Below are 23,599 nucleotides of genomic sequence, written 5' to 3' on the forward strand. Positions count from 1 at the left end.
AATGAGCCCTAGCCAAATCGAATAAAATGCAAAAATGCATGCATCAACTTCCTTAGCTGGGGCCAGGCTTTTCAGGACCACAGTAGACACGCAGTCAAATCTTTCTGGATCAGCACCTGTGGCTTTGCTCCTTCCAGGGGGTGAGACTGTAGCCTAATTTCCATCCAACACACTCTCCCTATGCCATTAGCAACTCCAGAGATGAGTGTCTGCTTGGGACCTCCACCTGCCTCAAGTATCAAAGATGTCTCCAGTGTTTAACCTCCATCACTTGACCTCCATTGCTACATAAAGACAGTCATTAGCACAGGAAGAAGCTTTGAATGACATTCTGAGTAATGGCCAAAGGCTTCAAGGAAGTTTGCCAAATTTCAATTTGGCGGTTTACAGAGGTTTGAAAGGGTTCTTTCCACCAACAACATCTGCAGTTTAATAATTCATATTACGAAAAATTTGAAAACTAATCCCAAAATACCTCTGATACTAAGCCCAGGGCTAACTTTATCCTTAAATAGGAGGTCTTAAAGCCACCTGCTTGTCTCATTACAACAGTTTGTAGTGTTCTTACTACCATTATAGAACTAAGGGGGTCTTTGCTGTCAGTATCCCAGAGTAAGAAGAAATAATAGAATGATGAGGTGCTCTGAGATTTCCTTCAGGGCCTAGAAATATCCTAGGGAGACCTAAAAGTCTATGCCCATGGCTCACTGTCTCATCGTATGTTCAGCAGCTAATTAGTGGTTCAGTTCTGCCCCAGGAATTCTGCTCTCCTCAATAATATATTCTACTAATAAATTCTACTGTGCCTCTATTTCTAGTTGATTCTAATTCTAAACCTTCTTCCAGTTACAGCAATACTTTTATTTGTACACTGTTAGCTAGGGAAAGGAACATTTCTGGAGGATAATTTATTTGATTTTTTTAAAATAAACTAATATTTATAGAGTTATTTACATTTTATATTGTAAAGCATCATACAGTTGGGCCTCCCCTGGTGGCGCAGTGGTTGAGCGCTGGGGTGCGAGGCTGCCACAGCCTCTGCAGCTCCGGTTCAATCCCCGGCCACCGGCAAGGGTCCCACATGGCACCCAGACCTCTCCTGCCGCGCCCGCTGCTCCCCTCAACAGTGTATTTCATCAGTCTGACTGTTCTGTTCCCTGTTCTGGCTCGGGTGAATCCTCTCACCCTCCCGTGCTTCTGACTGTACCCAGTGCTTGTATAAATAAATAAATCTTTAAAAAAAAAAAAAAGCATCATACAGTTTGACTGGCTTCTAATTATCTTCCAAACTATGTTACAGAGCACCTCTTCCTTCTATTTCTTTGTAGGGTGACAAAAATCTATCACCCCTAAAAGTCTTTTTTTGGGAAAAACTTTATTTTATGGAGGAGCTCTAAAAGCTGGGTGCAAACTGCTTTTGATGAAGACCTAGTCCCCATTACAGACCTGACTTTTCCTTCCTTTCCCCAACCTCCCTTGTCCTAGTTAAGCTATTTAAGATGGAATCTAAAGCCATGGTGGGCAGTTACTCAGTCATGCCATTTCTCTTGCATGTGTATAAGAGGTATACATGTTATTGTTCAACATCCATATGGCTTTTTCTCTTGTCAATCTGACTGATGTGGGCCTCCCTGTTGGTGCAAGGGGGTTAAGCACTGCACAATGAAGCAATCCGCAGCCTTCTGCAGCACGAATTCAACCCACATGGCACAGCAGACCTCTCCTAACTCACCCGCTACTCCCCTCAGCAGTGTACTTCAGTCAATTTGCCTGTTCTGTTCCCCACTCTGTCTCTGGTGAATCCTCTCACCCCCTGCATCTCTGGCCTGTACCCCAGCTCTTATATGCATAAATAAAGAAATATTTTTTTTAAAAATCTGATTGATGCTTATGTGTTATTTGCCAGCATAGAAGAAACCAGAAGGTACTTAAATTCGGTGTACCCTTTTAATGTGAGGGTTTTTTTATGGAAAAAAAAGGTACGTGGTTTAAGAAGAGAGTTAATTAGTGTTAACAAACGTAAACTATTCCTGGCTATACATAATAAGATTACTGAGTTCATTCTTGCAAAAGGTCCATAACCATCAGTTCTTATAATCTAGATGACTTCTCAAACTATTGAGAAGTCATAAATAATTTTTAAAATAATTTTTTTTTGGCCCAGTCCAATAGTCTTTGATGCAATTCAAACAAATCAGGTAATGCAATTCCTCTGTTATGTCTTCACAAATGTCAGCTTTTCTCTACTTGCTTTCAACCATAAATTATATAGCTTTAATCTTTAACTATTTTAAAATCATTTGATCATAAAGAATTTCCTAAATTATTTAATTTTAACAGATGTATGTGTTGAGTATGAACCACAATTTATAACAGTATAATCATATATTTTACCATATACATGTGCCCTATGCATGTACATTTTATTTTTTTATTTTTAAGATTTATTTATTTATTTATACAAGCACTGGGTACAGTCAGAAGGGCGGGATGGTAGGAGAATTCACCAGAGCCAGAGTGGGGAACAGAACAGGCGGACTGACGAAATACACCGCTGAGGGGAGCAGTGGGCCCGGCAGGAGAGGTCTGCGCACCATGTGGGACCCTCGCCGGTGGCCATGGATCGAACCGGCACTACAGAGGATGCAGGCAGCTTCGCAGCCCAGCGCTCAACCGCTGCGCCACCAGGGAAGCCCTGCGTCTACCATTTTATACCATGTAGTAAGTATTACAAATTGCAGTGAACATTATAATAGTAAGTTCAACAGAGAAGCTAAAAATATTATCAAGAGCATTTTAAAGCTGTAAGAGTGCTTCCAGTAAAGCAAAGGGTGTACCAATAGACATCTGACCAAACAATACACTTAAGAAAATGAAAACTGGGCCTCCCTGGTGGCGCAAGGGTTTAAGATGCAACCTATGAAGCTATCCACACCACAGCCTCTGCAGCACAAGTTCCATTCCCAGCCAGGGAGCAACCCACGTGGCATAGCAGATCTCTCCTGCTCACCTGCTGCTCCCTCAGCAGTGTATTTCAGTCAATCTGCCTGTTCTGTTCCCCACGCTGTCTCTGGTGAATCCTCTCACCCTCCACACCTCTGGCCTATACCCCAGTTCTTGTATGCATCAGTAAATAAACCTTGGGCCTCCCCAGTGGCACAGCGGTTGAGCGCTGGGTTGCGAAGCTGCCTGCAATCTCTGCAGCGCCAGTTCCATCCCCGGCCACCAGGAGAGGGTCCCACATGGTGCACAGACCTCTCCTGCCGGGCCCACTGCTCCCCTGAGCAGTGTACGTCGTCACTCTGCCTGTTCTACTCTCAGCTCTGGCCCTGGTGAATTCTCTCACCCTCCTGAGCCTCTGACTGTACCCAGTGCTTGTATAAATAAATAAATAAATAAATAAATAAATAAATAAATAAATAAATAAATATCTTTAAAAAATAAATAAATCTTAAAGAAAACCAAAACAACTTGTCATTTGGTAAGGTTAAAGTAAATAATTCTAAATCTTTTAGTTACAGCAATATTTGTACAATACATAGAAAAACTATCAAATAGCTTCCGAGAATTATGTGCAAGTGGTTTATAAAATGTAAGGAACTCTACAAATTTTAGACTGATCTAGTTTCTTAAAATCTATGTTTTGAATTACCCTATAGTAATTTTCATTTCCCCAACTACAGACTAGTTTGAAATTTAGTTGGATAGTGGGAAGAAACAGAATAAGTTTCCTTCATTTATAGCATCCATATATTTTTTTCATTTCATATACAATATCTTTCCCTAATAAATATAATCATGTACAAATACAATACAAGAAAAGTCTCCCTCTCCCTCTCAAAAAAGTTTGTTTTCATTGATGATTTACTTATATTTATGAGAAAGTCAGTTAGGGAAGTTACCTGGGAAGCCATAGCAGACACAGATATGTTCTGCTTTCTCCAATGAGAATTTAGGAATAAGGAGATTTCCTAACACATGCCCTCATAGAGGTTTACATGTAAATATCTTTTTCAAAGGTAACCTCCATTCAGCCTTCAGAGTTCCTATTATGAAATCAACCTTTTGCAAAGAAAGACATATATTGGCGTGGCAGATTTTTGCTCCTACAGCTCCAATAATAAACATTCCTTTCATAAAAATTCTGTTTGTGGAACTCTATCCTGAATAGCCCTAAATGAGGTAAACTACATAAAGCCTATTACAGAATTCCTTTTAATAGAGAAAAAATAGAAACAGTCTAACAATCAGAAAACAAGGTATATACACTCTGGGGGACAATAGTTAATATGCTGTCATTAAAATTGTGATTACAAAAATTATGATTATAAAGACTGTAATTTCAGAGGAAAATACTAACATCAAGTTTGAAAAAATACACACGAAATGTTCAAATGAACAAAGAAAATGGTCATACATTATGGGAAGGGGGAGCATGGAAGAGAAATCTCTGTTAAAAGTTTGTCTGCAGGTGCGAACACTTTCTTTTCTCTTTATCCTTCCCTGTATCTTTCACAATTACTTCTCTCACTCGCCAAATATTTATTGACAGCTCTCTACGAATTCTACATACTGGGGCATACAGAAGTGCATAAAACACACATCCTGTCCCCATAGGAAATTTTTGGTAGGTAGGAGGAGGCAGCCCATCAACATAAATCAATAGGGCCTCCCTGGTAGCTCAAGGTGTTAAGACGCTATGAAGCTACCCACAGCCACTGCAGCACAAGTTCCATCCCCGGCCAGGGAGCTACCCACATGGCACAGCAGACCTCTCCTGACTCACCCGCTGCTCCCCTCAGCAGTGTATTTCAGTGGATCTGCCTGTTCTGTTCCCCACTCTGTGGTGAAGCCTCTCAAATCCCGCCCCCCCCCCACCTCTGGTCTGTATTCCAGTTCTTGTATGCATAAGTAAAAATTACAATATATACTTTAAAAATTACAATACATACTTTAAAAAAAAGATAAATCAATGATATGGCATAGTAAATAATTTGTACTGGGCGACACACAAGGCATGGAAAGGGACTAAAATTGGTACTACATTTATTGATACTCTTTGATTTACAGGGGAAAGGTGTTCTTCCTGGTAAAGGGCCGAATTCGCGGCTTGTCCCTCGGGTGAGGACGCCACAGCGCCGGGCCTGCAGGTGACACAGCAGCGGCGCGGGCGGGCAGGTTGCGGCCGCGCGCGGAAGGACTGGGCGAGGCGCTCACGTGACCCGAGGGGCGCGGGGGCGGGGGGCGAGGACTGAGAAAATACCGAATTTAGCTCCGCACTTTCTCCTCCGAAAGGCGGGCGGAGCCGAAAACCAAACAAACGTCTTCCGACCGACTGGGGGCGGGGCAGCCAGGAGCGGATTAATCCTCCGGAGCGGAGGCCTTGGGCCTAGTTGGTTTTTCGGTTCTCGGCGCGTTCGCCGCGCAGTCTGCGGTCGGGCCGAGGCGTGGCGCGCAATGGCGACCTTTGTGAGCGAGCTGGAGGCGGCGAAGAAGAACTTGAGCGAGGCCCTGGGGGACAACGTGAAACAGTAAGAGCAGTCTGGGCGCAGCCTTCGGGCCTCCGCGCGGGTATTCTCCGGCCCTGGGCTGCCGACCCGCCTCCGAGACGCCTCTTTCGCCCCGGGGCCTGCGCAGCCTCAAGTCCGGGCCTCGGGGTTTTCGGTCCCGGGCCTGGCGGGCAGCCTCGACTTCCCACGCCGGGGTGGGGGCCGGAGTTCCCTGGACCAGGACGGGACAGGTGCCCGGGACGCTGCCTGGGGTGGGGCGGGAGAAGCTACTGCGCGCCCTGAGGCCTGTTGAGGGGCGCAGGCCCCGGCGCGGGAGTCAGGAGGTGTTAGGCCGATCCCGGGTCGAGTGAACCCGGAGCCCTAGTCGTTGGTCGGAGCCGGCACCACACGGGGCGATGCGCCCCAGGAGGGCTTCCTGGAGGCGGAGGCTTCTTGGCTTGGTATAGTAAAGGCACTATGGTTGAGCGTGGACACCAATTTCGGAACGCAGACCGGACACTGCTAAGGTTATAGTGATGTACCAGTAGCTGTTTATTTATGGAACATCTTTTAAGCAGTCTGTATGTACTCTCTCATCTAATACTCACAACAGAGATGTGAGGTATAGTTATTATTCTATTGGATAGATGAGAAGACTGAGGCTAGAGCGGTAAAGTAACTCTTCAGGGCCTCCCTGGTGGGGCAAGAGGTTAAGCACCACACAGTGAAGCAAAACTCCTGTGTTGGTGGCGGCTTCTGTGATAGTCTACCCATTTTCGTTATCTCATAGATGCTCATTTTCAAATGATGATGCCAGAGTAAGGTGTTTGGTGAATATTGCGGTTTTTCTCAGCGACTCTGTTCTCATCTTTCTCTTACGTGGTTTACTATGACCAGCTTGGAGTTACTTAGCTTGGATATCTTACGTGATTTTTCAAGTTTTTACTTGTGAATTTTTTTAAAAAAGATTTATTTATGTATATAAGAATGGGGGTACAGGCCAGAAGTGTGGGAGGGTACAGGCCAGAGGAGTCACCAGCAACAGAGTGGGGAACAGAACAGGCAGACTGACTGAAATACACTGCTGAGGGGAGCAGAAGATGAGAGAGGAGAGGTCTGTTGCCCCATGTGGATTGCTTCCTAGCCAGGGATCGAACTCATGCTGCAATGGTTGTGGATAGCTTCATAGGTTGCACCTTAACCCCTTGCACCACCAGGGAGGTCCCTTCCTTGTGAATTTTTGAGGTGGCAGAGTTCTCTCCCTTCATCCTAACAGAAGCTGCAGAATTCCTGTTTAAGATTTTCTGAAGCATTTAATTCTTAAACATAGAATTCTTAAAGATTATTTTAATATTACAAATATTAATAAATTGAACATTACTTTGGGCATGGTTTTAATTCTTGTAAGCATTTGTTTACTCCAAAGATAAAATGTTCTGCCTAAAGTTATCTTCTAATATTCATATTTACTGTCGGTTACTTCTTTGTTTACTTGATTAAAAATCCTCCATCATTTAAATAGGTAAAATGACAATTTTCACCTTCATTAGAGTGTGTGACTTTTATAATACCTGCTGCTAAAATTGAAAATTTTCTTTTGCACAACATACTTCATTTTTTCCATCTAGGATGCTTACAAATGCTTGAAAGTGAATGTTTCCAAACTAAATAAATCTGAAGCACCTGACTATGTGTGTAATTGATAGATGAGCAGCATTGGTGACCTCCCATCCCACCGCCATCACGCAGGTTCACTGTTACCAGACAGGTTGAAGTTAGTATTTTTTCTTTAGTGTGTAAATGAAAACACTGCCTATCAGATGCTGGTCAAATACAGATGGTGAAGCTTAATTTGGTGCATCTGCACTGCTCACAATACCATCAAAATATGCCCTTCTGTCAAAAACAGTTCCCTGGTACAGTATTGTTTTTATTTGCTTTTTTTCTGTCCTCATTGCCTTTTCCATTTACATTCCTTAAAAGTGCCTCATTGAGCAGTTTGTAATATCACTTAACTATCTCCCATATTTTCCATGAGTAGTTTGCATTGGCTGTACTATCTCACCAATTAAATTAAATGTAGTCCTGGATAGTAGGTAAAACATGCAAGGTGTATAAGGCACTAGAATGTCAGTTGTTTTCGATTTTTCCAATGGTCCAGATGTCCTTTATGTGAGGTTTTGTGCTCACATCAGGTTCTACAGAGACCTGGGCTTTGCTACCTGACATGCTTTGTTTGGTGCCCAATAGTGTATTGTGTTCAAACAGGTGCTCTATTTTTTTAAAGATAATAGCTTCTTTTGTTTTGTTTTTTTTTTTTTTTAACAGATTTATTTATTTATTTATTTATACAAGCGCTGGGTACGGTCAGAAGTGCGGGAGGGTGAGAGAATTCACCAGAGCCAGAGCAGGGAGCAGAACAGACAGACTGACGAAATACACTGCTGAGGGGAGCAGCAGGTGGCAGGAGAGGTCTGCGTGCCATGTGGGACCCTCACCCGGTGGCCGGGGATCGAACCAGCACTGCAGAGGCTGTGGGTAGCTTCGCAATCCAGTGCTCAATCGCTGCGCCACCGGGGAGGCCTTCTATTTTATTTTTTGATGACTTGGTCATAGGTTATTTCATTTCTCTGGGTATCTCCAGAGCTTTCTAATCTGGTCTGTTTATTCTTGCCACCCATCACCCTCCCTAACTTTGGGGGAGGGGGGAGGCAGGGGAGAATTGTCATTTGTTTGCAGGCATAGAGCAGCAAATTAACACAAGGACCAGAATTGGAGAGCAAGTCTGGCCTAATTCTTGATAGTGGCTTAGGGCTTTTTAGGCTAGAAAGTTTGTCTTTGGAGAAGAGAGTGCCTTGACAGTTCCCTGGTAGAGCCTTGTCTTAGTTTTAGAGCAGGTACACTCCAAATACGGATATTTGCATGCTTCTTGTAGAACAGTGATGCTGTCTTTTAATTGATGAAGTTTCTCTTGTTACTGTCCTCTTGTTGGATAGAATGGAACAGGAAAAGACTTGTTTTTCTGAGGAGCTTCATTTCATTTCAGAATCGTTCCTGTCCTTAAAAAAAAAAAAGCCTTTAAGTGTTCACTCTTGGAAAGTTACTATTGACTGATGACTGTGTTAGTATTAAGTGAAAAGTGGCCCCAACCCTAGAGCTCAACATGTGTTTCTGCTTAACGCCTTTAAAGCAAAAAAAAAAAAAAAAAAAAAAAAAAAGGCATGGCATCCAATGACATAAATACCCAATCAATTAAATATAGAGATACATACTAAGAGAATTTGAAATAATCGACGTACAGGAGACTATGCCTTGTTATAAAAAGTCAGGGTGAGCGAGCATTAAAGCACCTCATTTAGGAACCTCAGATGAGCAAGAGAGAATAGTTAAAAGTGAATTGAAAGTGATTGTAACACCTGTACTGGGTAATTTTTAATCTTGTTTCATGAACAAGGCACATCTTCCTTAAACATTGAAACAAAGAGTATGGAAATGAAAAATATATTTTACTCCTATTTCTAAAATTGTTAAGGTATACAAAATTGAATTTTTTCAATCAGTTAACTGGTAATTTTTTTTTTTTATGTTTAGTCCCATGTAGCTTTATTTTTTTTTTTTATAAATTTTATTGTTATATTCCCCATACAATTGCAGCCCCCCCATTCTGACCCCAATCCCTCCCCTCCCGCCCCCGCCCCCCTAAAAGTGTCTCTGGTTCATAGTTTTTTGTTGATTTTGATTTTCACTTTCTTATAGTTATTCATTTTCCTGGTCCCTTATTTAAGTTTTCTAGATTCCTGCTATGAGTGAGACCATCCGGTATTTTTCTTTTTCTTTCTGGCTTATTTCGCTGAGCATGATCCCTTCCAGCGCCATCCATGTTGCTGCAAATTGCATGTGTTTATCTTTTTTGAATGCTGAGTAATATTCCATGGTATATATGTACCACATCTTCTTGATCCAGTCATCTATTTTTGGGCATTTGGGTTGTTTCCAACCCAAATAAGCTTAGCTATTGTAAACAGTGCTGCTATAAACATAGGGGTGCAGGTGTTCTTTGGAATTGATGTTTCTGTGTCCTTTGGGTAAATACCTAGGAGTGGAATTGCTGGATCATATGGAAGCTCTATGTTTAGTAGGTCCAGAAATCTCCACACAGCTTTCCACAGTGGTTGGACCAGTTTGCACTTCCACCAACAGTGCAGAAGAGTTCCTTTTTCTCCACACCCTTGCCAACATTTGTTGTTGCTAGTTTTTTTAATATGTGCCATTCTCACTGGTGTAAGATGGTATCTCATGGTAGTTTTGATTTGCATTTCCCTGATGGCAAGTGATGTTGAACATTTTTTCATATGTCTGTTGGCCATTTGCATTTCCTCTTCAGAGAAGTTTCTTTTTAGCTCTTCTGCCCATTTTTTGACTGGATTATTTTCTTTGTTGTTGTTGAGTCTCATCAGCTCTTTGCAGATTTTTGTGATCAGTCCTTTATCATTAGTGTTGGGTGCAAAAATGTTCTCCCAGTTGGTGGGGTTTCTCTTTGTTTCTGTTATTGTCTCTTTTGCTGTGCAGAAGCTCTTTAATTTGATGTAGTCCCAGCTGTTTATCTTTGCCTTCACTATCACTGCTTTTGGTGATGTGTCTGTAAAGATGTCTTTGATGTGCAGATCACGTAGTGTTTCGCCTATATTTCCTTCTATATATTTTATGGTTTCAGGTCTTATGTCTAGTTCTTTAATCCATTTTGAGTTGATTTTTGTGTATGGTGTGAGGTAGTGGTCAAGCCTCATTCTTTTGCATGTAGCGACCCTAACTGGTAATTTTTATTTTTAGTAGCTGGTTTTTACTTTAAAAACCACTAAGTTTCTCATATCCGTGGTTATTTTCTTTGTGGTGTGGTGTTTTAGAAACTAATTATTCCAATCAGATTAAAATTAGAAAGAGGTCACCTAGAATCAGTGTTAATGACCACTTGTAAAAAATACTTATTTATTTATTTATTTATTTATTTTTTATAAATTTTATTGTTATATTCCCCATACAATTGCAGCCCCCCATTCTGACCCCAATCCCTCCCCTCCCGCCCCCGCCCCCCTAAAAGTGTCTCTGGTTCATAGTTTTTTGTTGATTTTGATTTTCACTTTCTTATAGTTATTCATTTTCCTGGTCCCTTATTTAAGTTTTCTAGATTCCTGCTATGAGTGAGACCATCCGGTATTTTTCTTTTTCTTTTTGGCTTATTTCGCTGAGCATGATCCCTTCCAGCGCCATCCATGTTGCAGCAAATTGCATGTGTTTATCTTTTTTGAATGCTGAGTAATATTCCAAAAAATACTTATTTAAAAAACAAAATTTAAATGTAGATATCTGGAGAGTAGGTCTTTTAGAGAAGCTGTTACAATGAAGAAGAAAAAATAAAGTTGTGGCTTTGCTGATGGACTGAGTCCCTGTAGGGTAGGGTAAAAGGTATCAGGCTTTTCTGCCCTCCCGCCATCAGGATAGATGAGGGAACCGTGTGATCCTGAATGCATGCCTGATGGCTGCCACCTGAAGTTGGTACACCTGGGCTGAGAGACTGGACTTTCAAGGGCAGCATCATGGGGATGCCAGCAGCAGCAGAAGCTGAAAGAGAAGCCGAGAAAGAAGTAGCAGAAGCCAAGAGAGAAGCAGAGAACGCCGGAGAGCCCAGATAGAGTGAAGACTTGCTGGGGGCTGGGAGGCCTGCCAGCCTCCCGGCCCCCCAGCGCACCCCTGCCTGCCGTGTACCTGGTAATCCCAATAAAAGACCTGCAAAAAAACCACTGAGGACTCTGACTCTTCCTTTACCCGGTCTGCTGGATTAGAAAACCTGCACTGTGTCCATTCCTGACCCTACGGTCCCATTCTGTGACTACTTGCCAGTCCCTCTTAGAAAGGATTTTCCTTCTTCATTTTTATGTTGGTATCCTGCTTCCTAGGTATATTAGTTTGCTGGGGCTGCCATAGCAGATACCACAGACAGGATGACTTAAACAGTCTTCTCAATGTCCAGGAGGCTAGAAGCCTGAGGTCAAGGTGTCAGCAGGCTTGTCCCCTTGGCATGTAACTACCATTGTGTCCATGTGCGTGCAAGTGTCTAATCTCTTACAAGGACAGTAGTCACATTGGATTAGGGCCTATGTTCATTAAAGTGCCTTTTTAGATTTCCTGTCTTCAAATTGTTACATTCTGAGGTATTGGGAGTTACAGCTTCAACATAAGAATTTTGGGGAGCCACTGCTCAACCCATGACACTAGGGAATGCAAAACCTCCTTCCCTGGGAATTGGAGTGGGTAAGGTGAACTTGGAAAAGAAGCAAAACGTTTCTTAATAATTCTTTCCACCCTTGCAGATATTGGGCTAACTTAAAGTTGTGGTTCAAACAGAAGATCAGCAAAGAAGAGTTTGACCTTGAAGCTCATCGACTTCTCACACAGGATAATGGTATAACAGTTAATTGGGATGGAGGGTATACAGGGAATATGGTGATGGACTATGGGTGCTTTGATGTTGGGAGAACTACAGTGACCGCACCTGAGGGAGAAATCAAATATGTCCAAAAATTTACAATGATATAAGAAAAAAAAATAATTAAATTTAAAAAATTAATTTAAAATTCATTGTAAAGAATGGCAGGATGGGGGGTATGCAGAATCCTTAAAAGCTAGTTTCAAATAGTTTGTATTTGACTTGTGATAATCTTCCTTTTTTCAGTCCATTCTCACAACGATTTCCTTCTGGCTATTCTCACTCGCTGTCAGATTTTGGTGTCTACACCAGGTAAGGGAATGGAAATACTTCCAGCAAAGCTGTGGGGCACTAGACTTGACCTTCCTTAAACAGACACGTCTGTTATTTGCAAAAGAAATGTGTTCTTTGAAATGCTCAGAAGAAAAAAATTACTAGGTAGGTATAGAGTCTTTTATAGCGCCTTATAAAGCAAGTGATTTTCCTGTACTTACATTGACTTTTTTCTTTACTCCCTACTCACCTGGATTTCAGATTACTAAAGGGAATTAAGGAAAAAGGTGGGCAATCTAGATGACGAAGCTGAGGAGAATGTATGGAAGGCAGCTGGTGTGGGGGTTCCATAGATAGAGGAAAGGTGAAGTATATGGAGAGTAAACCACAATATACGTGGGGAACCTGGACTTCCACTCATATTCTTAAGTAAGATATGAGAGCTGGAAGGTTAGAGCTTCAGCACATGACTTTGGCAGATTATTGGTGGAGAACAAACTGCAGACAGCAGATTGCTGGGGAGGTGGTTAGAAGATAAATCTGTTACTTCAACCCAAGTAGGTGTGGATACAAATACTGACCTCTTTGCCCCTAATTCTCGGGAACTTTGCTGGTATAAGTCACCTCTTTCACCTGTCTTCTATTTTAACCAACTAGTACATTGAAAATTTGCCTCATGATAAAATCCATCCTGGGCTCTTGTTAATTACTTGTATTCGTAGATAACTCTTGCAACTCTTGCTGTACATTAAGTAGAATTTTGTTTTTAAAGGGTGTATAGTGATTCTGATGATCTTATATACCTAGAAATGGCTAGTGTTTTGTGTCATCTCTCTCTCTGCTAAGATCTCCTAAAGTCTAATTTCTCTACATTCAACTCTTTGGGTGAAAAGTAGTGGACAGTGAGTATTTATTTACGGAGCTTGGAAATAGTGGGTAGTGACTGCTTCCCACAGCTTCCTGTGACCTTCACTGCAGTCTCACATTCTGTCAGATTTCTGATGTTCTAGTTAATTCTAGTGGCAGTTGACTTTAGCCCATATTATAATATCATAAAGATAATCCACTTACTTCTTATAGCAGGAGTGCCACACATCCAAAAGATAAAGTGGAATGGTCAGAAATAAAAAAACCTCAAGAAACTTGGATTCAAATTTAGGTTTTGCTACTAGCTTAGGAATACAGGTAATTATTGGATGTCCTTAGCTTTCACATTTAAAAATAGATACAGTAGTATTTCTCCCCTACGGGCTTATGAAACAGCAGATGAATGTGCTTTTAAAAGCAAAAAAGCCAATGGGCCTCCCCGGTGGTGCAGCGGTTGAGCGCTGGGTTGTGAAGCTGCCCGCAGCCTCTGCAGCGCCGGTTCGATCCCCGGCTGCTCCCCGGCCACCGGAGGAGGGTCCCACATGGCGCGCAGACCTCTCCTGCTGCCCGCTGCTCCCCTCAGCAGTGTACTTCGGTCCTTCTGCCTGCTCTGCTCCCCGCTCTGGCTTTGGTGATTTCTCTCACCCTCCCCGCGCGCTTCTGACTGTACCCAGTGCTTGTATAAATAAATAAATAAATAAATAAATAAATCTTTAAAAAAAAAAAATAAAAGCAAAAAAGCCAAACTAAATACAAAGTGATATTAGTAAGTATAAGTGACTAATTTTAATTACATAATGACATTTGATATTACTGAATGTTGGTTATTGGCATTTTAAACTAAATTAAGAAATATTTGGAATTGAGAGTATTTCTCTATCAGACACCCAAAATATATTTCTTCAAAATGAAATTCATGTTTGTTGGCAATAAAGAGATGATTCCTATTGAACGTAAAATATACAAGTATGACTCTTTGTACTTACAATAAAAACTTTTTTTTCCAAGCTAAGCAGAAAAGATGATGTTAATATTATTTACTGAGCAACTGTAATGTGTTAGATACTTAATGTGCATTATCTTAAGTCCTTAAATCCTTATGTTAAATCAGCAACTCGTCAAGGTGGGTATTAGCTTTTTTTTTTAGAGATTGGGATACAAACTTCAGAGAAGAGAAAACAAAACAAAAACTTAACCTGAGGCCTATTCCATGTCTAAGTTGTTGATCAAGACCCAACTAATTGCCATGGTAAAGCCCTCTTATTTGTCAGGTCAGCCTTCACCATACTGTGCCTCCTCCCCCTAAGCATTTGGCTGCATCTGATGTTCAGGACTACGTATCAGGAATAAATTTCTTTAGGCACACCTGTAAGATTTGTTGACCTCATCAGATACTGTGCCACAGACCATCAGTGTGATAGAAAAGAGCACCTTGACTTCTCATTTTTGTTATTTTTTTTTTTAACTGAGAAACTTGACATATTTTTTTTGCCCAAAGTTTTAAGAAACTAGTCCTTCAGAGTCTTTCTGCGACTGGAAAGTTGGAGAGATCCCCACCAGTCTGAGGATGTTGTATCTGGTTCCCCATCCGTTCTTTCCTCCCTTAAAGCCCCACCCCCCCAAAAAAAAGAAAAAGCCCAGTCCAAAAATATCAAAATGAAAATAATGGTTTGTTAGGATGATAGGTGAATTTTTTCCTGAAAAAAAAAAAAATTTTTGGAGTTTTTTTTTTTAAGTATACTCAATGAACTTTGCTTTTTTTTTTTTTTTTTTAAGATTTATTTTTATACAAGAGCCGGGGTATAGGCCAGAGGTGGGGGAAGGCAAGAGGATTCACCAGAGACAGAGTGGGGAGCAGAACAGGCAGATGACTGAAATACACTGCTGAGGGGAGCAGCAGGCGCGACAGGAAAGGTCTAATGCGCCATGTGGAAATCTCCCCGGCTGGCCAAGAATCGAACCCGCGGAGCAGAGGCTGCAGACAGCTTCACAGCGCTGCACTCCACCTGCTGCGTCATCGGGGTGGCTCTACTCAATGAGCTTTTATTACTTGGATTTTTTTAACATTAAGCTATATATGTTTATGGCTAAAAAAAAATACAAAAGATCTCAATAATGAAACACTTTCCACTCCTAGATCTGTTTCTAAAGGCAACTAATTATGTTCTTTGTTCTTTTCATGGGACCTCAATTAGCCACTCATCACATGCTTAAATTTCTTTCTGGATGTACTTAATGACTTTAGACATATGTCTTTGCTGTCTTCTTGCTCTGTTTTTTATTTCCTCAGCTCCTACAGCCTTTCCAATACATTCTTTAATTCAGCAATTTTTATAACATCTTGTTTTATGGCTACTTATCTTCTCAAATTTCTGAGGATACTAGTTAGAAGTTATTCAGAGTCCTTTTGCATTGCCTGAAAATTTGTATCTCTAGGACGTCTATTTTTGCGTTTATGTAGCTTGGTTTTTCTTATGTTAGAGAACGCTTTCAAGTGTCTGATGATTCATATGTAAGAAGGAATCATAAAATTGCCTGGAGATTCTGCTTTAGAGTGAGTTAATGGGAATCTGGCTGTTAAACTGGGGTTCCTCGAACACCAGCCTGCTCCAGCAGAAAGCTACGTGCCAACATTCATACCAGATGCTTTAGTAAATGTGACATTCTGTTCTTTTTTAAAAAAGATTTATTTATTTATGCATACAAGAGCTGGGGTACAGGCCAGAGGTACGGGAGGTAAGAGGATTCACCAGAGACAGTGGGGAACAGAACAGTTAATGGACTGAAATACACTTTTGAGGGGAGCAGCGGGCGAGACAGAAGAGGTCTGCTGCGCCATCTGGGTAGCTCCCTGGCCGTCTTGAACTCATCTGCAGAGGCTGCAGGTAGCTTCACAGTGCTGTGCTTATCCCCTTGTGCCACAAGGGTGGCCCATAATCTCCATGCTTTGGATAAGAGTGAGCAGGGCTAGCTTTATGGGTTTAGTGCTCTACTGCGTTTGTCTTGAAACTCTTAACCTCTGAACAGGGAACCCTGAATTTTTTGTTTGTTTTTTACTAAGACCTGGGAATTGAGGGGAAAGAGTTTGTATGGATAACTTTTGAATATAGACCTTCCTTTTATCTTGTTATTAGCTTTACTGATTCCTCCTGCTTTCCATTGACTCACTTTCTCCAAATCCAAATTCTTTGTGGATTTGTACCAGGGAGGTTGACTTGGTTTTACTCCATTTGCCCACTTTGCCTTTCCTGGGTTATGTTCCATGTCTACTTTTCCAGGCTTCCTTTTATCCATTCCTTAAAATTCGATGAGCTTTCATCCTGTCTGCCACTCATTTGTTTTTTTTATCTGTTGTGGATCCATGACATTTACTTTCCTCCACTTTCATTTTTAGTAGGGTCTCAGAAAAGAGGAAGTTGATACATATATACATATACTCAAGTTTACCTTCTTGAAATAGAAAATTCTGTTCAATTTTACAGTACTAACAATAAATAATACCCATTAAACACTAAAAATATATAAAACAAATTTGTTTCCCCCAAAATAATTTTGGTTACAGGTAGAAAAAAATGTGATATGAAAAATCTCTAGAGAAGTAGTAAGATTTAAATTGAATCATTTATCACTTAAGCCCCAAATGAAAACAAACTTAGGAGTTATTATTTATCATCATTTTCACTTACAGTTGTTATTTTTCTGTCTCATAGAGGGTGCTGGATCTTTGCCCTGGGCAGGAGGTTCGGCAGCCAAACCTGGAAAACCTAAGGGAAAGAAAAAACTTTCTTCTGTTCGTCAGAAATTTGATGTAGGTTGTTCTTCAATAGATCTTAGTAGCAACTGATTTAAGTACTGGATTGATAGAACTGGCTTTAGTTTTTTAATGAACAGTAAAGCATTGGTAGTTGAGTTGGAAAGAAAAGGGAGAGGGAGCATGATTTGGGGCAAAAGGTCTGACTGTATTTGACGTTGGTGAGGGTTTCAAGGATTTTGAGTCTCGGGTGTCTGAATTTTTGTAATCCGTTTGTTACTGCATACAAACTAATTTGTTTAGTACCTAAGACTTTTTCAGTGATCCAAAAACTATAGTTGTGTTCTTTCTCCTCTTAAATGTTTTCCTGGAGTGAATGATTTTTCTCAGATTGAAGATTTCTTCCAAGGGTCTCTGATAGGGGCCTGGTAATGCTCACCTAGCACCTGAGCCTTCTTGGCATCAGCAGAAACATCACAAAGGCATCCAGCTTTAAAATTTGTAAGCATTTTAGAATAACTTGCTTTTCTCCAGTTTATATCTGGGGAACAAAGTTTTCCAAAAGTATTCTTTAATAGGTTTGACTGGGTGCTGGAAGCTTTATTGATTAACAACAAATATTTGTTTATTTCCACCCTTGCTCTATGTTTTTATGTCAGTAATATGCAATGTAGAGAGGCATGCTTGGTTTTAAAAACCATGTTTGATATAAAATCCAATTTTATATTTGGAAAGTAGAAAAGCAATAAATGTTGCTTTTATAATACATACTCCAACCAGAGTCAAGCCATATTTACTACAAAATCTTGTGTGTTGAGTTTTAGCTCAACTACTGGGAGGATTTAGGCATGGAAAAACACTGAGAAAAACTATTTTAAATAATTAGTATGACTATGTCTTGGAAAAGCTTCTATGTTGAGGATTGTAAGTAGATGATGATAACTAAATAGACTACATAGCATTATTTGGAGTACTAGTTATTATATCTGTATGTTGGTTAGCTAGACTTTTTAGAGTTTAATTAAAAGTTAATTATGTATTAATACTTTGAGATCCTGCTTCCTTATGAGGATATTTAAAATGCTCTGACTTGTTTGAAAATAGTTTCATATCTTCTTCTCCCTAATTGTTTTTAGTACCTACCCATATATTCTGTGATGACCAAGGTATTAATTGAATAGAATAAAATGCAGTGCATACTACCATTATTCCCCTTAATTCATGTCTTCATTACCATGTGATGGGTGTGGATCTGGTTATTTGTGCGGTTTTGTTTTTTTTTTTTTAAACCCCTGAGGTATAGTTGTGGTGACATTTGTGGGATGGCGAGTCCAATACATTGGTTTCTCTTGTTTTGTTGTTACTTGTCACTGTAATGAATGATTTTGAAAAGTTTTCTTACCCATAGCATAGATTCCAGCCTCAAAATCCCCTCTCGGGAGCCCAGCAGTTTGTGGCAAAGGATCCCCAAGAGGATGAGGACTTGAGACTTTGTTCCCACACAATGATGCTTCCCACCCGGGGTCAGCTTGAAGGGAGAATGATAGTGACTGCTTACGAGCACGGGCTGGACAACGTCGCCGAGGAGGCTGTCTCAGCTGTTGTCTATGCGGTGGAGGTTGGTGTGCTGGTGGCAGACACTGTTTTGCACATTGAATGTGACGCTCTTAATGTGTGTTGTGGAAAGTTGGTCCCGCGAGCAGAGTACCATGCTATCAGTCCGCTCTCACAGAAATGCCATCACTGAAATTGTTTTCTTCTGGGGGGAGAAAATTACCACAACCCAAACAGCTGCCTTCAGTTAACAGACTAAGCTTTTCAGAAAGGTTGCTTATAACGTAACACTCCTTCTTTATCTGATGTTTAACTTGTCAACAAGGAAACCATCTTAAGGAAAGGAAAGAGCTTGGGAATCCTAAAGATTAAAATCACTTGTTTTTGCCATGGGATGGCATCTGAAGAACATTAGACCAGGAATCTGGGTGACAGGGGTACTTGTCTCAGCACACGCTTTCATTCTTCTTCATGTAGTTACTTGACATAGTACACTTTGGGGTCTGGAGTGCACAGGTCCTGTCAGGTGATGTTGGGTAATTTCTTTTTAATTCTCTGGGCCTATGTTTCCTCACCTGTGTCTCAGAGATTGTAACCGTCTCATGAAGTTACAGATACTGATTTAATTCTGTGTGCAAATTATAAACTATGCCATGAAGTTCTGACATGAGATGACCTTATTGGTAAAATTGAAACCCCATGCCCATTCCTGGCTCCCCGTTAATAACAGTAGCCAATGCTAGTTCTCTTTTTTTTTTCACGTTGTCCAGACCCCTCCTTTGTTCTTGGCTTTTGAAAAGGTGAAGGGAAATTAAATGCCCAATTTTTTGTTCATTTCCTGTGTATCTGTTGTTTATGTGGCTTTTGAGAGAGCCAAGAATTTTTGAGGGAGATGCAAGAATTTTAGTATACTACTAGGCACTATAACCTAAATCTCAGATCTTGAATTTTTTGGCCAATTTTTTTTTGGGGGGGCCCATTTTTAAAACAACTTTCACTATAGTTTGCCTCTTTTAAAATACATGGCTATGTACTTTTTTTCTTAAAGCTAGCTGAAAGTCATTTGAGAAAGAGAGGGGCCAATTTAGAGATAAAAACACTTCTTTAATTAATTTCATGTGAGCAAGCCCCTCTAAATAGAACTAAACAAAAACAAGCATGTCTCCCTTACCCTGTCCCCACCAACTGGTGGCCTGCGGCTCTCCAGTACGCATGAGTTTGCTTCCAGCACGTGCTAACCTGTCTGCATCTCCATTCACTAATGCCAACAAAACTTTTTAAAGAGTTCATACTATTTTTCCTCTCTTGTTTTTACAGAGTCACCTTAAAGATATATTGACATCAGTTGTGTCAAGAAGGAAGGCGTATCGGTTACGAGATGGTCATTTTAAATATGCCTTTGGCAGCAATGTCACCCCTCAGCCGTATCTGAAGAACAGTGTAGTAGCTTATAACAACTTAATAGAAAGGTATGTGAAGATCTTTGCCACTGGATGTAATGGACCGCTGCTAAATAATTGGCTATTGTGTTTCTGTATGTAAAGTCCCTTTGAGAACAGTGTCTTATTTTAATGTCTTACATGATAGCTAGTGGATTATTTTGCTACTCTTCATATCAGAAGAGAAGTTGTAGTTTGGCAGCTGCTGGTGGTTTAATGTGAGCTTGCCCCACTCTTGAGGTAGAAAGGAGTGGTTCCCTGGGGCAGTGATCCCAGGGCTCCTGTGGTGGTAGAAGTGGGGCCACTTAGTCAGAAGTGTGGGCTCTGATTGTCGGATGAGGTAGAAAGAAGAGGTTCCTCATCTGGCTTTTGTAGTCGTCACTCGAGAGGGAGGCCTATGCCCAGGGCTCATCACATTATCTTGGCACCCTGTGCTGCAGATCTGGCCTCTCAGCTCCCACCTCTGGAATTCTCTGTCCTCCTTCCACTGAGGGCTCCCAGGACCTCTGTAAGATCTGGATGCGTTCCTTTATGAGATGACCTAGACTACCTTCATCCATGTGTTAATCTGTCTCTGTCCCTCCACCTCGTGCTCTACCCCCACCCCCAAAAATATTTAGTTTATTTTCAGCGTTTGAGAAAGAAAAGACAATAATTTGCCTCTTGGTAACTAAAATAACTGAGTTTCTCTGAGTGTAATTGATTAGTTAGTTAGGGAAAGAGGTAAAGTGATAACAAGAAAATAGAAAAGTTCAAAGCAAAGAGTGATTGGGAGGGCTGGCAGAGTGCTGAAAAGTAGCAGGCAGAGGAGGTAGGAGATGAGATAATAAAGGTTCGGTGGGGAGGCAGAGGTGAGAGTTGTGCAGAGTAAAAGCATGACAGCACATGCTGAGCATTGTACCCCAGTGTCTGTCTCGTGATACTGAGGACTGGGACTCAACTCACGGGCCCATTTTTAAGAACACCAACTTAAATTGGGTCCACTGTTTGGGTTGTCACGTGTGAAGATTTAATTTCTAAATTTCACATGGGCATATTTGTTTGGGATTACTTGTTCTCATTTACAAAGCATTCTTGTCTAGAGAGAGCAAAGAAAGTGGCTCCTTATAGTGGGTGAATGCCAGGAGCGAGCATCCGACCCTGCCCAACCCCAGAGCCACCCTCTGCCTTGCTGGCCAGTCCTGGGAGCACTTCTGCCTCACTGTCGGCTGCTTGTTTCTTCAACAGGGCTCCTTTGTCTGCTGCCCAAATCCACACTCATGCGCCACTGTGCTTTCCTCCGAGTTACCTCACTGTTGTTGTGCCTCCTGTGTGTGTTCTTCATAACTGTGTAGGTTATATCCTCCTATAGTGTGATGCAAAACTTATGCCTGACTGGCCAGCTGATGGATTCTATTTCGGGAAATGGGCGAGATCAGATGAATTTTCTCCACTCCCCATTTGCACGTTGCTTCTCTGTTCCTGTGTTTTTTCTTGCTTGTTATTTTCGGCCCTGTATCTTTTTTTTTTCCTTTTTTCTTTTTTTTAAAGATTTATTTATTTATTTATTTATTTATACAAGCACTGGGTACAGTCAGAAGCATGGGAGGGTGAGAGAATTCACCAGAGCCAGAGCGGGGAGCAGAGCAGGCAGAAGGACCGAAGCACACTGCTGAGGGGAGCAGCGGGCGGCAGGAGAGGTCTGCGCGCCATGCGGGACCCTCCTCTGGTGGCCGGGGGGCAGCCGGGGATCTAACCGGCGTTGCAGAGGCTGCAGGCAGCTTCGCAACCCAGCGCTCAACCGCTGCGCCACCGGGGAGGACCTCGGCCCTGTGTCTCTAACACGGTTTAACTTCCTCTCCAAGTCAGTTGTTTTCAGTTTTATTTTCCTTTAATTAGGTGTGCCATCACCTTCTTCCCCAACCCCCCTCCCCCAACTGAAAGATCTTTCAAGGGCGGGAAACCATTCCATCCTGAAGTTAGTAAATATTTTAACATTTTGGATGGAGAAAGCTAAGTGTAGGTGCGCTACTTTATGTTTCCAGCCTGATAGCTCGGCTAACACGTATTCACTAGCTAAGAAGTAAGTGGGTTTCTAATTTGTTTGAAGATATTTTTAATAAGATGTATTCTGATGGCCCCTTCCTACTCTGGTCGTTCAGTTGTGCCTATCTTCATTACTGGGAATATTTCTGAATGTCTTCCAGCCCTCCAGCCTTTTCTGCTCCGTGTGCTGGTCAGAATCCAGCCTCTCACCCGCCCCCTGACGATGCTGAGCAGCAGGCTGCGCTCCTGCTGGCATGCTCTGGAGACACTCTACCTGCATCTCTGCCTCCGGTGAACATGTACGACCTTTTTGAAGCTTTGCAGGTAACTCTTGGCTCTTTAAGGTTTACCTTGGTTTTTGGACAGATTCAGAGTTTCTTCAAGTCTATAAAGACATTCACTAGCTCTTCATTCTCCTGCCTTTTAGTTCTTCAGTTTTTGTTACTCACACCATTAATACTAGACTTGTTCAAATCCTGGGCCCAGGAGTCCTTCCTAATTTATCCCTTATCCCCCATCTCTTCAGTGAAAGAAAGAAAAGCCTCTTGTTCCCTTCTTCCTACTTCATTACCTGGTTCTTTTCTTGTTACCTGGTTTGGTATTCCTTGATTCTGTCTTAAAATTTATGAGCTTATTTGTCCTTTTGTGAGTGGTGTTGTTGATGAAAACCTTACTTTTGTGTGTTGGAAAAATAAGTGTATTGAAGTCTAATTGGAAAGATTCTGTTTTAACCCCAGGTGCACAGAGAAGTCATCCCCACACACACTGTGTATGCCCTCAACATCGAAAGGATCATAACGAAACTCTGGCATCCAAACCATGAGGAGCTGCAACAAGACCGAGTTCACCGCCAGCGCCTGGCAGCCAGGGAGGGCCTTCTGCTCTGCTGAATCAGGATTTGAATGGGGGACCCTTGCAAAATTCACTGATAATTGAGAATTGAATGCTTTTTGGGGTGCACATTTCAAGACTGAAGTGTGTAGTGTAAATATAAACTTCCTATGGAAATATGACATTGAGTACATTTTGTGTTGCTACTGTGAAGCCATTAATGTAAATCCAGCTTTCATAATGACCCATATCTCTCTATGTGTATATTTCCAATTCTGGGAGTCGGCGCCTCTGATAGAATTCTGTGCCTGGAATGGAGATATTTAGGCATCAGCGGCTTATTAGCCCATGGTCTGCATGTGAGATAGATGACACCCTCCACAAAGAAGCCATTATAATTAGCCCCCATGGTCAGCAGGACTTCTGTGTCTTCAGTGACATCACATGGTCTGTGTCTGGCAAGTCTAAAAATTCTCCTGAGCAAGCTGTGTTCTCACATTTTGGTTTAACCTACAGTATTAAGAATCAGATACCTCCTTTAGTGACCAGTTCAATTTCTGACATAAAAGTAGCTCCTAACGTCATCACAACTCCATAGAAAATAAGACTTTGGAATGCTGTGCTATTAGACAAAATAAAGTCCTTTCTTTGCATTAAAAACCAAAATCAAAGCCAACAAAATAGTCTTTCCATAGCTTGTTTCTTTTATAGTTATGGTGCCCAGACTTTGATTGGTTGAGCTATTATTCTCATAGAGTGTCTTTTAAGAAATCCTTTAAACATTGGATTTATACTTGGTTATTTCCATATTGCTATTAAATACCAGTTTCTGTTCTTAGAAATGATAAAGTGAACTTACATTTGGCAGTGTTTCTAATAGCAAGGT

General features: G+C 41.4%; 1 protein-coding gene and 1 pseudogene across 2 annotated transcripts in view; one reads left to right on the plus strand and one right to left on the minus strand.

The window, feature by feature from the left end:
* Positions 1 to 23,599, minus strand: part of LOC311182427 (glyceraldehyde-3-phosphate dehydrogenase-like) — a 264,611-nt pseudogene that overhangs the window by 99,700 nt on the left and 141,312 nt on the right. The window lies entirely within an intron of this gene.
* Positions 5,458 to 22,772, plus strand: TADA1 (transcriptional adaptor 1; the record flags this gene model as incomplete). Its single annotated transcript, XM_084251191.1, has 8 exons — positions 5,458 to 5,531; positions 11,858 to 11,949; positions 12,220 to 12,285; positions 16,824 to 16,921; positions 18,273 to 18,482; positions 19,736 to 19,887; positions 22,044 to 22,206; positions 22,620 to 22,772. 8 exons carry the CDS (start codon positions 5,458 to 5,460, stop codon positions 22,770 to 22,772), a joined length of 1,008 nt encoding a protein of 335 aa, XP_084107317.1.

The sequence above is a fragment of the Talpa europaea genome (assembly GCF_964194135.1).
Source record: "Talpa europaea genome assembly, chromosome: 12".
Lineage (NCBI taxonomy): Eukaryota > Metazoa > Chordata > Mammalia > Eulipotyphla > Talpidae > Talpa > Talpa europaea.